Here is a 14,295-nt window from a genome sequence, read left to right as displayed (position 1 = left end):
AGGGGGTGGAGATGGGTAGTATTAGGGGTTTAGTTAGGGATCATGGGGGTGGAGATGGGTAGGATTAGGGGTGGGGTTAGGGATCAGGGGGCGGAGATGGGTAGGTTTAGGTATATGTAAGGTGGGAGGAGTTGGATCTGGATCCCCCCCCCCCCCCCCCCCCGGATTTCGTGTTCTGCAGTGAGGACCATCTCGATGATTTCCTGTTGAAGCGCGTTGATGTGTGCGGTCTCGCTCTCCTCTGGTCGACGTGTGCGCGGGCGCACTTTTCCGAGAGAAATGCTCATAAGGAGTTCCACTCTCTTCTACGTCATTAGATCCACGATCGGAAAAAAACAGCCGAAACCTGTACCAACCCGGAAGTAAGATTTTCGGCACAGAAGTTCTCTGTTATTCGTCCCAAAAAAAATTTTTTCAACTTTGGTTAGGATGAGAAACATGTTTAGCATGAGAATCCATCTCTTTAACACTGTAAACAACTCTGAATACATGAAACACCATTGTACCCCCCCTTTAATATTATTATCAATGCTGAAAACAGTTTTTGCTGCTTAACATTTTTGTGGAAATAGGGATACTTTTTTTCAGGATTCTTTGATGAATAGAAAGTTCAATGAACAGCATTTGTTTGCATTTATTTAATTTATGTATTATTTATTAAATAGATATAGTTTTGTAACAAACATCTTCACTGTCACTTTTGGTCAATGTAATGCTTCTTTGATGAATAAAAGTATTAATTTCTCTTGCATGTTTGAATGGTATCATTGTTTCCACACAAATTTTAAGCAGCAAGTGTTCAGTATTGATAATAATTATAAATGTTTCTTGAGCAGAAAATCAGCGTATTAGGTTCATGTGACACAGAAGACTGGAGTAATGATGCTTTGTCATCACAGGAATAAATTACATTTGTTAATTTATTAAAATAGAAAACAAATATTTTAAATTGTAATAATAGTTCACAATATTAATGTTTTTACTATATTTGTGATTAAATAAATGCAGCCTTGGTGAGCAGAAGAGACTTTTTTCAACAACAACATTTTTTTCATGTTTCCCAACTTTTGACAGGTACTGTAATAATAAAATAATATTGACTGGGAATAGTTAGTTACTTTTGCTCTTTAAAGGACTCAACAATAGTTTTTTTTTTTTTTACAGTAATATACCTTTTTAATATATATTTTATATTTTAGCAAGTTCTGTTAATATTTCAAAATAAATTATTTATGAAATCAAATCTATATAATAAATACAAATTTTTATTTTTTTATTTTTATTTTTTACAAAATTTGTTAGGCGTCCAGTTTGGCATGATAGCTTGAAATGATACAGCTGTAATTTTCATAAACACTTTTGCTAGTAGACGGTGGCATTTGGTGGAAACCATACTGATTTGTTTATAACATTCAACCCTTTCTAACTGATGCTTCTAAGATTTTTGCTCCACATTGATTACATATACATATCACTCATCATGATTCTCAACATCATGTTGTCATGTTTGACAGTGTGTTGTCATTTAGGGAAGCAGTGGTCACAGGAAGAACATTATGTCTTCACTCAAATATACACTTACAGACTTGGACACTGACAGTGATGTTTACTCCTCGCTAACAGGAAAGTAAATGGCCATGTGTCTGTGAGAATGTGGATGTTTGTACTGTCCTGGTGTGTTAAATTGTGCCTTGGTTCTGAACAATCCAATTACTAGGGAACAAGAAACTCTTCATGTGGAAGCAGGAGTCTTTATTCGCCTGACAGCAGTGTCCTTTAGGCCACTCGCAGCTTGGCTCTAGCTTCTTCTGTAGCTATTTGTTCTGTATTTTAAAATTTTGCATCTTTTTCAGTCAAACATTTGCAAGAATTTAGTAAGGAATTTTCAGCACTCACCCTCAAACTGCTGCTACATTTCCTTATCTGCACATTTTAAAAGCAGGTCAGCCCACTCGGTGGCCATCTTGACAACATCCCTGTGCATCTTTTTTCTATGTAGGTAATAGGGATGCACGATATAGGATTTTGGCCGATATTCGATATGCCGATATTTTCAGACTAATTTTGCCCGATACCGATATATTTGTGTTTTTTTTTTTAAGTGCAAAAAAAGCTTAGTAAAGCTTCTATTAAAGTTCTCAGTCAAGAGCAGTGAGTGATTTGAGTTGCTGGCGCTCATGCTTCGTTCGCGTCACGTGCGCATAGGAAACACGCCACCCTATCGGCAAGGCTCATCGGCAGAAATATTCATATCGGCCGATGCCGATGATGTTCATTTTAATCTTTTATCGGCCGATACCGATGTTGTCCCGATATCATCGTGCATCCCTAGTAGGTAATAATTTCAGTAACATCTTTCAAATCATAAACAAAATCATGCTCCTTTAGCTTAAAAATAAACTGTACTTCTCAGGTTGGTCCAGCTAATACTCATGTACATTCCAGAGCATTGAGAAGGCAGTGGCATGTGATTGACTGTTCTAATTGTAAAGATGTAAAAAAAAAAGTGATTCATTTTAATTAGAGATGCACCGATTTTGCACAGCTATTATTCTCACTATTTGCTATCGGGCGTTTGTTTAAAGAAAGCTAATGATCAGAGCTGATTATATCCTGTCAATCAAAAGGGTGCGGAAAAACGTGTCAGACTGCAACTCATACTGTGTGTGAAGAAAATCTCTCGTCTTGAATTTAGGGCAAGTAAACTCGACAATAACGCATTAACAGCCAATGTTGCCAGGGCTGCGTTTTTTTCCCTACACCAAAAATTAATTTTAGCAGCGCACGCATCCAATAATCGCAAAGAGTTTTGTGCTTTGTTGCTTCTGATAAGATACAAAGTCATAGCTTTCAAATGCTGTTCATTTTATCACAAAATTCAAACAATAAATGGTGTTTTGATGCTCTTAACAGTCTCTTAAAGTCCCCCTGTGGTGAAAATCAAGCTTTTAATGTTGTTTATATGTCTATGTGGTGTTTTCAATATGAGTTTAAGACAAACCATGTGCAAATTCATAAGTCAGCACAATTGCTGAGTATTTTCTCCTTAAAATTGCAGTGAACCAAAGACAGTCTCAAAAACGTGGTTTGAAATCGCTGGTGTTTCTGACCTCACAATTTACCTTGAAACCAATCACGACAATGTGTGATCGTCAACGAGTAGATCTCTGAGCTGGTGTGAGTGCGTGGAGGCGGGGCTAATTTGCATATTCAAAGCAAATTTTTTTCAAGGAAAAGTTTTTTTAATATGTCATTTAGTTGCTCAAAGTTGAGTGAGTTTTAAGGGATAAAATGATTGACTACAGGGGGACTTTAACAGATGTGACAGGTCCCTGTAGCGTCATAGTTCAAGTGGCAGCGCGGAGCGCAAGTCTTTTCTTCCACTTTAATGCAAGTTATATTTCAAAAAACATTCATAAATATCAGAGGGCATGATAAAAGTTACAGTACAACTTACCGAAATCCATATCCTGTCTCATGTAAACACTCAATCTGTGTTTCTACCGCGGAAAGATGTCAATAGAACAGCTTGTGAACAATATATCACGTAAACTTGCATTTGCCTCAGGAAATGATCCAATGTTCATAGTTTGTTAGCTATAAAAACACTACAATGGAGTAATAATTATGCATGTATGTTTGAATAAATTTACCATAAAGACAAGTGCATATGAAAACTACCTTAGTTTTATTTTATTTTTTAGTAATTTAGTTTTTATTTGAGTGTAATTATTATATCTGCTTTATATAAATAAATATCAGTTGAATATAATGCCTGTGTTGTTAATTGTGACCTTTAATATTATAGTGTACCAATTAAGTAAGTATAGTATAGTTTCCCTTTATAGTTTGCAGCATTATTTGGGAGAGACTATAGGCAGATATCATTCTAAATAATCGGCAATTGGTATCGGTGGAGAAATGTAGTATTGGCGCATCTCTTATTTGAATTGCTATTTATTTAATTGTAAGGTTTTAGAATAAGCAGTATTAACAAGTTAAGTGTAATAATTCCTATTATGTATGGTTCTCATAGTCACGAAAAACCTGAATATATCAGGAATATTTAAAGTTGTGATTTTCAAGCTTGGAAAAGTCATGGAAACTTCTGTAGTGAATGCTATTTTTTTTTTTTTCTAGTTTTGCTGTGCTCTAAAATATTGCATCAGCTAGATTAAAGGATTTTGCCTGCAAGCCAGCATTGAGGGGGTTATTGGAGACATTTTTTCATTATAAAGTATAATCATTTAAATCTATTAATTAAAACAGATTATTACCTATCATACTTTAATCTCCAAAAATCCACCTTTATCTCCAAAAATAAGATAAATAGATAGATAGATAGATAGATAGATAGATAGATAGATAGATAGATAGATAGATAGATAGATAGATAGATAGATAGATAGATAGATAGATAGATAGATAGATAGATAGATAGATAGATAGATAGATAGATAGATAGATAGACAGCCAACACACTTAACCCAACCAGAACATCAGCTGCAATCCTGCCTGCATCACTTTAGCACTTACGGTGCCATTTAATGACAGTTCCTTAAACACTGGCCAGGGACTCCATCCTGGGAGAGCTCCACGGGGGGGTTTGGAAAACTGTCTCCTCGGATAAAAGGATTCAGTAAGTACAGCTAACGTACAGGCTGGCTGATAGTTGCTACAGGCGATGCACTTAGATGGCAGTCCCTCAACACCGTCCTGTGGTACATGTGAAAATGCCGTGACAGTGATATAATGATGTTTGTAGCTTGAGTGGTGGTTTAAAGTGGGGGCTATTTAGTGAACTTTGTGTTAGCGTCTCATCGCTCTGTGTTTTGTGGGAGGTTGTCTTGGAAGTTTTAAATATTGCAGGCTTTTTCCAGCACTCCTGTCCTCTGGCTATGGATAAATTCTTAATTTAGCCGTATTTATGAGCAGTTTCATGATGTGCTGATGTTTAGCATACATGGCAGATCTTATCTATTCACCCACAAGCTCTGTGAACTGTTGTCCCTTCAAAAACACATGGCCTGATGTCTCAATCTGTCTGTTAAATGTTACTGTGTGTTCTTTTCAGAGCTGCGAAAGACTCAGCAGGCAGCTCAGATTCAGGGAGAGAGACTGTCCCGAGAGGTTACCACAGAGTCAATGCTGCAGGTAAGAGCTGCTACTCGCCATCGTCTTCATCTATCTATTTATCTGTCTGTCTGTATGTCTGTCCGTCTGCCTACCTGTCTGTCATTCTAGGTATCCATCTGTCTGTCATTTTACGTATCATTCTGTCTGTCTGTCTATCTATATGTCTATATACCTGTCTTTTTGTCTGTCTGCCTGTATCTGTTTATTTGTCTACCTGTCTATCTTTCTTTCTATGTATCTGTCTGTCTTCTTGTCTGTCTGTCTGTCGTTATACCTACCTGTCTGTCTGTCTGTATATCATGTTGTCTGTCTATGTGTATATAGCCTACCTGTCTTTTTGTTTGTCTGCCTGTATATCTGATTATTCGTCTATCTGTCTATCTTTCTATGTATCTGTCTGTCTATTGTTCTATCAATCTATCTAAATGTCTATCTGTCTGTCTATCATTCTATATATTATGCTGTATGTCTATTTACCTGTCTTTCTGTCTTACTGTATATGTGTCTATTTGTCTATCTGTCTGTCTATCATTCTATCCATCTGTCTATCATTCTATGTATATGTCTGTATCTCTCTTTTATTTCAGTTCTATCGTACATTCAGCTAGGTCAAAAGCTCTCGACAGAGCCTCTCTTCATAACCTCAGGCAACAGCATTTGCATTCCACGTGCTTTTTACACTCCCTCCATCCTTTGGTGAGGAAGAGGTTGAAAATACATAAAAACCAGGCGACACACACACAAACATAATGCTTGTCAGATCACCCGTTTAAGAATATTAAACACTGCAATTAGGATTCTGCTGTGAGGAAGGAGAGGGGAAGAGGGGGCGAAAGAGAAAGCCAGAGGTAGCTGAGCCTGGAAGTTTCTGTAATTAGGAGGTTGGCACTCAATGTGAACCCACCAAGGTGTCAACGCTCATCTTTCCCCTTCCACCTGATCAGAAAGACCCCCACACCAGAGCAGGGAGTGGGGGAGGGCACAGAGAGAGAGAGACAGCCCTGTTTTCAGGAGACTCAAGGCTGCTGCTCCCTGCCTTGTGTTGTTTTTGCACTACGTGCTCCCTATACTGATGTGTAGCGCATCAATTTTTGATGAAGCATCCGCAGGCTCTCAGTTGTAGATTTCTGTAGGTAGACGCTGCAGGTTTTTTTTTTTTTTCTCAAGGTGTGCCTTGTTAACTTCACCCTGAGCTGTGTGTCTGCTCAGTACACTTCATTGTGGCTTACAACTACAGTTAATGATGCTATAAGCAAAATGGTTATGATTTCGGAGTAAATCTAAGATTGGGATATTGGGATGCAGTTTGCATCATTTATCATAGTAACAAATTGTCATGTTCAAACTTCAGATTTGCTTACTATTGGTTCTTAATGTTTTGTGTAGCCTCACTGAGCAACAGTGACCTCTTGCAGCATATACAGTAGTTGTGTATAAGTCCATCATTTGTCCTAAATGGCAACGCTGGATCTCAAACCAGGGACACCTATCACAGAGGACAAAAAAAAGGTCAATTTGTGTAAATTGAGTTATTAAATATAAGTAGATGTTTGTTAGGTTCCACTGCTTCATCAGGTCAGTAATACATAAAAAAAATGCTTTTTATTTGATGCCACACATTACATATTAATTTGCAAAAGGTGTGTAAATTTGTGAGCTATATCACTCTATACCAATATATATAAACCAGCAGGATTATTATTGATCTCTTTCAATTTCTTATTCACAATCCCATGAACTAGATGCTTAAACGTCTTAAAACTCCCAGAACTACAGGGTGTTGCTTAAACCTAAAAGTGGTCAAATTAAAAAAGCACTAGTCGTCACAGTGTTCAAAATGCACTTTTGTGACAAATAGCCCGCTATTTAAACCATTAGCCAACCTGCAGCAGAGCTGTCATGCCAGATGTCACAACCACACAAGTACTCTCTACAAGAAAATACAACAACAACAACAACCACAAATGCTACACACATTTCATAATTTATAGAAAAGGACAGGATGGATTTATCCTCTTCGAGCTTGTAAATGCTGAGTATGCAATTACCCCTATAATGGAAGCGTTGTGTCCAAATTGGAGTCATTAAAGTGATTTAACAGAGGGAAGATTGGGCCTGGCATTTCTGAGACTGTGTACACATGGGGAGTTAAGAAATGTTTAATCACTGGGTTTTAGGGCATATTAGGGTGTGAAAAAGGGCCATTGCGAGCCAGAACTTGTCATGGTGCTAAGACACTCATTATGTCATACCTTTATTGCATTCTGTTTCATTTCTTGATAATACCCTAATTATTTTCATTGATTTTGGGTTGTGAGCTTTTATGATCTTGCTTTCATGTACTTTGACAATTGAGTTAAGTGGCATGTTGCTTGTTACCCTGTTGTTCCTTTCTTTGAGACCAAGATATATCAATATCAATATGTGCTATTTATTTCATTAAATTTTTTAAGTTCTGTCATTGGTTTAGCTTGCTCTGGAACACTACATTCAAATGTTGTCATTTTAAAATGTATTTTAGATCCTTGTTACAGCTGATATTAGGATCTATCACTGGTAGGGGTGTCACGATTCTCCAAATCCTCGATTCGATTAAATTTTCGATTCTAAGGTCGCGGTTCGATTCGATTCTCGATTTAAAATAAATAAAATAAAAATTAAAGCCGAAACCGGCCAATCAGGATGTTCTCTGTTTTACATGCGCTTCATGAGGCACACACGTCTCTCGCTCTCTCCCTCTCTGCCATGCACGCGCTATACGGTTTGGAGCAGTTTTTTCTGTCTCGCATGCGCGCTCTTGCTCGGTCACTCTAGATTCCGGGAGATTTGAACTAATTTGCGGGCATCAGGGAGCCGCTATCAATATGCGGGAGACTCCCGGAACTTCCGCGAGACTTGGGATGTCTGCAAACTGTGGCTTTTTTGAAGCGCGAACGTTGTCAACATAACTCACTGGAAATCCAAAAAACTTCCACACCTGCGATTTCAATGAAAGAGGAGGGGGTTCAAGTTCTGTCGATGGGTCTCCTGCATCTGCAGTTGCCATGCTATCTTTTGAATGGCTGTAGCTAAGTTAGAGGTGGTTGACCATAGACTCGCAGCACTTCAACACGCATGTTTTTTTCCGCTTGGCACGCCGACCGGACGTCACATGGGGGCGTGGCAGCATCGACGATTCCATTTTTTAATTCGAAGTTCGAGATTGTGAATTAATTTCGGTCGATTTCGGTCGACTCCTTGCTAGTTAGCTAAGGTTAACGTTACTGTACTAGCATCTTGCATTCGATCTCTAAAACAAAGGGTAAATTATTGTTAGCTCACTAAGAAACTTTCGGTTTAAACAGAAATGGCTTCAACAGTCAAGAAGTGGATAAAATCACTAATGTTACTTATTGATTGCAGTAGGGGTTGTAATGGCAATATATTTGGAATTGCCCTCTCCTTCAGTGTCAAATGCTGAGCGAAGCCTGCTTGATATTGTCCCAGGTTAGAAAACTGTCCGAGGTGAAATGGGCAGAGCAAACTAACAACTTTGAATTAAAATGGTGCGGTATCCTGTTGTAGATAAACATCAATCATGCCTGTTGACAGTTCTGTTCTGTGGGAAGGGTATGAAAACTGCTCACATCCCCTGCACAGAACATAACATTTATATCTATGATCTACCATTTTCCATAATACCTGGAACAATACCTGCAGAACTTCTGATGATTTGGCTGTACAGGTCCATGTTAATACTGCCTGGCCTAGTACATGGGCTGGTATTTGCAAATTTTGGGGGCGTAAATATGAATGATCCCGACTGCAACGTCACAGTTGGTGTTATGTTGGGATTCGTCCGTTTTTTCAGTGGTCTTTTTTGCAAACACGAGATTTACATATGAAGGAAGAAAACAATGGTGTTTGAGGCTCACAGTATGTCAGTTCCATGTACAGAACTCTTATTATTCAACTATGCCAAGGTAAATACAGTTTTCCATTTTATGGCACCTTTAAGTATTTTACTCATACTGTATTTAGGCTAAAAGATTCACTAGTCCTCAACACCTAAGAGTCATGCCAGTGAAGAAACAGTTAATTTTTGTGGAGAGCAATTGCATGTTTATTTAAAATAATAATACAAAAAAAATACGTCAAAATTGGTCAAGGTGGATACAGCAGCCTCTTAAACGTCTACAAACACTCAAGGCTCAGTTAAGTTCAAGTGCTCAAAAAGGGCATAAGTAAACCAATATCCTCCAAAAACATCTCTTCAATATAAGATACATAAAATAATGTTAAGTAAAATAAAATTGTCAAAGACTACTTGCACTGGACATGCTGGCTTCAGCCTCATCACCGACTGCAGTCATGTCTACATCTCATATATGAAACGCCTACAATTCAGAAACTACCTGCTAATGCATTCACGTAAAGTAGCCTTATTGACAAGTTTTTCGGTAAGGGCAAAATCATATACTGTATAAAACAATGGATAGTGTCCATGATGTGACCCGTAGGTTTCTGAAGAGCATTTTTTAAGACCAAAGTGGGCGGAGCGGCCGTCGCCATCTTGGCAGCGTGTCACTCCCGGATAACTGAAAATGGGCCAAGAGGTGGGACGTTGGTGGAGCTTAGATGCCTAGTTTTATACAGTCTATGGTAATTACAGGCCTATTTCCTTAACATATTTTTGAGGACAAATACTTCCAATATAGTCTGTTGTACCGGAAGGTTGTAAATGTTACGCTATTTATGAAATGACAACGTTTCAGACTGTTTTATACCTATTAGCCTACAGCTAATCACAGTATGTCGAATTCTGGAGTGTTGTAAAGTTTTAAAGAAAATTATGAATAATAAATCAATTATTTTAAATAAATTAAATAAATAAGAATTTCACTCACCAGAAAAAAATGAAGCCCAGACTTCTTGGACAATTAGTACAATTAACCGCACAACCAGCCATATTATTTGATAATTGTATGAAATAATCCAGAAAAAAGTTCAGCGTCTGTAATTAGCTGAGGGTACGTGGCAGCTAACAGACAGCAGCGGCATTCCACCTGTCACTTAAATGGCCATGCACTTAATTATGCAGAACTTTAAGCCTTAATATAATTTAAACGGATTTAAATGTTGTCATGAAATGCAAAATTAGCTATATAGACCAAAACCACTTTTTGTAACAGGCTGTAAACATTTTTTTCTGCTGTAAAGTTGGGCATTTTAACATGGGGGGGGGGGGGGGGGGGGGTCTATGGGATAGACTCTCTTTTGGAGCATGTCTTTAGCGGCCAGTCGATAAATTGCAGTTTAATTCACTTCTGTGTTGGATTCAAGAGAGAGACCGGAAGTTGCCGTTTGGCCAAAACGTACAAGATATAGTACCTTCAATGCCCTGTAGATAACGATATCACTTCTTTTGTAGCAGAAATAAACTGCTGCAGAAAAAGTTAGGTGCCATGCAAAATGTAACGTAATTGCAATACTCATTACAATTTGGAGTAAAGAGTACATATACTTATTCAAAAATTTAGTCAGGTAGAGAGTAAAAGTTAAAGTAAGTAGCCAAGTAAGTAATCCAATCACAAAACGTTTTGCATTTAGTTCAGTCCACTTGTCATTGGATCACCCAAGATGGATTTTAAAGCCAGATGTAGACAGGTTCTTTGTCTGCAGAATTTTTGAATTGCAAAAAAAATAAATAATAATAATTTAATTGATCCCTCCCTCCCCCCAACATGTTTTGTTCTTGGAGCCCAAATATAGATATAAAAATGTTTCCAGTGTCTTAACCATGATCCTAATACTTCCACATCTTCATTCTTTATACCATGACAGACGTCACTCTGCGTACACAAAGCCGCAGACAGATTAGCCTTATCTGGTCATTTACGTTTGCTTCTAACCTAATTTACTCTGTTTGATCTGGCTTAAAGACGCTTCTTGAAAACCCAACCAACATATTGATGTGAAAGAGGATGCCGCTTCTCCCTTTTTCCTTGCCACAAGAAGAAAGAAGCCTGTCTGCTTTATTTCCCCCTCCTCATCCCTACTGCCTCTCTCCGCTTTGGCTCTTTTAGCACGCCGGGTTTTATCTAGCCAGCCAAGGCTGCAGAGAAATGGGCACCCTGGTGAGACCCAGTAAAGCATTTATTAGCAGCTTTGCACAGCGGCATTATAATGGCAGCCGCAGAGGCACTCAAGTTTGGCCTTTTACTTTCTTGTGAAGTTCAGCCACACATGAAAAAAAGAAGCAGCCCACCCTCTAATATATTCCGATTTGATATTGTATCGGCAGAGCAAGGGATGAAGGCTGCCTTACAAAGGGAGCAGGCATAGGGAAAATGTAAATAAAAGTCCTTGGAGGCTTTTATGTCTGGCTGTTGTAGTTTGCAGAAGTGAGAATCACGTGTTCCCATTCGTACTGCCCAGTGGAGCTTTTGAACTCTGGCTGTTTGAAAAATCCCATCAGAGGCTTTGTGTATGGGCTCTGTACCATAACTTTCCCCCGGCTGAACAATACCACACTGTCAGGAATCCTTTTCCCACAATTGCCTTCAACTTGGCGTGCTAGTGTAAGTAAAGAAGTCCCACTGTCCGGAAAAGGGGGAATTGCGACAAAGAGAACGGATGAGTGCCTTTCTTTGCTTTTTCTCTGCTTCCTGTCCCTCTCCCCCCTCCCACCAAAAAAGCCCTTTTTTCAGGGTCAGCCCCTTTTATCTGTTTAATTTTTACATTTTCCATGTCGTGTGTGCCTGTTTATTCGTTTCTATGTCGAGCACAAGAAACATTAAGTAAGCGATTACGGGGCAGTTGGCAGGACGCACCCTGATTTTGGATGTTGCCCACTTCTCTCTTCCACTTGCCCTTTTTGTCTCTCTCTCTTTCCCTCCTCTCCATCCATGTGTAGGCGAGACACTCCTTCATCGAGCCTGCAAGAAGAACCAGGTGGAGACGCTGCTTTGTATCCTCCGCTTGCCTGGAACGGACGTCAACATTAAAGGTAGGTTTCTACATTCCTCCCCTTCCCTCTGTAGAATCCTCCCGCTTTTTAGGTGTGTTTTTTGTTTGTGTGCTGAACAGTTAAATCAAGGAAAACAAAGCAAAGTGTGTGTCACATGTCTAACCTTTTAGATCAAATGTAAGGGTGTGTTTGGAGGGCTCGGACAATGTTTTAGGCTTGGTTTATTATAGTGGCGTCAAGCAAATTTTGTGCATGCCTTTCGCTTTCCAATCTCTTTTTGAAATCTTGATATAATCGTGGGTATTTTTGTCATATAGCTTGATGAGAAATCATTCATTTATTGTTCTTTACGATGTTGCATTATATTTTTAGTTTACTTAATATGAGATTTATTTGATAACTACTAACAAGTGCATTTTCAAGTCAGTATGTTTGTTTGCGCAATTATGAGGTGTCTTTGCTAAAAAAAAATATATTGTGGGGACTTTTTTAGTTTACTTTTACTCAAAAAGACTATACTGGGAATTGTAAAATGAGTTCTGTTTGAAAACTAGCAAGTATGTTTCAGTATGCGACGTACTGATATGTTTCCGATTGAGGCCTCTTTGCTAAAAACAATTTGAGTAGTTAATGTTTTGATTACTTTGTTTACTCTAATTCTCCGAATTAACAATTGTGCGAAAATGTTCATTTAATATACCAGTCAGAAAATGTCCCTTGTTTAACAATTTACTTTACATTAACATTACAACGCTATAGCTGTTATATGTTAGCAAAATGCTACAAAGACAAACACTGTACCTCACGATTTGCGATGTGCGACATTAAAATTTGATTCTTATTAATATACAATTATGTGGCAAAATTAAAAGTACCTATTATTTAACTGCAAATTACACTGATTTATTTGCTTTCTGACATCAGAAAATAGTTTTTAATATAGGTTGTAATATGATCAGCTAAAAGCAGGTAAGCTAGGCCTTGTGAATGTCACAGTATCTTTTGCATCCCTTTTTGTAGATCACGCTGGCTGGACGCCTCTTCATGAAGCCTGTAACCATGGAAGTACTGAGTGTGTGCAGGCCCTTCTGCAGCACTGCCTGAACCTGCAGCTGGGCAGTCAGGTCCAGGGAGTCAGTCCTCTACACGATGCCCTGCTGAACCAACACACACACATCGCCAAGATGCTGCTGCGCCGCGGCGGTGAGTGCCCGACGTACTGTACACGCATACACAGTCTGAGATCAAACCTTCACATAACAATGCATACAAACACACATAGACACACACTCAATGCATAAAGATTCATACCGTGAATACAGATCTTCACATAAGAGGGCTGAAAACATGAGAGCGCATGCACACAGACGCACTCGCATAAACCTAAACCCTTCAACGGCAACTTTAAAGCAGCTGTTGAATTTCAAAAAAGTCATGAGTTCACTTGTTCCTCCTGGTTCAGTCTCTCACGAGTCTCTTATCCAGTCACAATCAAACGACCCTTCTATGGGAGCATGACTCGTATTGAATACCATATTATAATGTATTACTTCAAAACATGTTCAGATGTGATTCCTTTGAGAATGATGCTGGATTTATCAAGTCATATGGAAGTGCTTCTCTTACTGGAGTAAATAAGGAGAAAAACAGTTTCTGTTTCCATGTGTGATGTCAGTATAAACAAACTGATGAGTGAAAGCAGCAGAAAGTCATATTACAGCGGCATTACATGTGTAAACAAACAAGTGCTTTGTAGAAATCTGTTAAATCCAGGCCTCTCCTGTGGCTTAACAGCCGCGATCTGCCACACACACACACACACACACACAAACATGGTGTCGTCTTTATTTCTGCCATTCAGGGTTCAAGCTTTTTTACGTTCTTTCCTTTATAAAAAACATCCATTTACAGCAATAACCCATCGGCGTGGATGACGCTGTTAGCATCCTCCTGAAGAGATTAGACAAGTCAGGTCTGCAGCTCTTGTGAAATTCGCATGCTGGTTTTTCACGGGGGAAATCTGTCAGAACAGAAATGTTTTGGCGCGCCTGGCTGTTTGCGTGCCACATGCAATCGATGTTTGCGAGCTTTGAAGCGAGCGGGACATGTGTCAATGCAGTAAGCGCAGGATGGCTTGACGACGGGGAGGGACTAGAGGAGAGACAAAATGAGACAGGCTCCTGGTTTCCCACACGCCTTACTGTCACTCT

At 38.8% G+C, this 14,295-nt stretch overlaps 1 protein-coding gene across 1 annotated transcript in view; it reads left to right on the top strand.

The window, feature by feature from the left end:
* The window catches only part of slf1 (SMC5-SMC6 complex localization factor 1), a 45,053-nt gene that overhangs the window by 16,507 nt on the left and 14,251 nt on the right, over positions 1–14,295 (top strand). The window contains exons 16-18 of the mRNA XM_056238178.1: positions 5,075–5,154; positions 12,032–12,124; positions 13,106–13,288. Of these exons, the coding sequence (XP_056094153.1) occupies positions 5,075–5,154; positions 12,032–12,124; positions 13,106–13,288 (356 nt within the window). The remainder of the gene's footprint in view (positions 1–5,074; positions 5,155–12,031; positions 12,125–13,105; positions 13,289–14,295) is intronic.

The sequence above is a fragment of the Rhinichthys klamathensis genome, unplaced genomic scaffold, assembly GCF_029890125.1.
Source record: "Rhinichthys klamathensis goyatoka isolate OS25496 unplaced genomic scaffold, OSU_Roscu_1.1 h1tg000019l_1, whole genome shotgun sequence".
In the NCBI taxonomy this organism is placed as follows: domain Eukaryota; kingdom Metazoa; phylum Chordata; class Actinopteri; order Cypriniformes; family Leuciscidae; genus Rhinichthys; species Rhinichthys klamathensis.
Note: the sequence above shows the minus strand (reverse complement) of the source record. Positions and strands in the feature narration are given on the sequence as shown.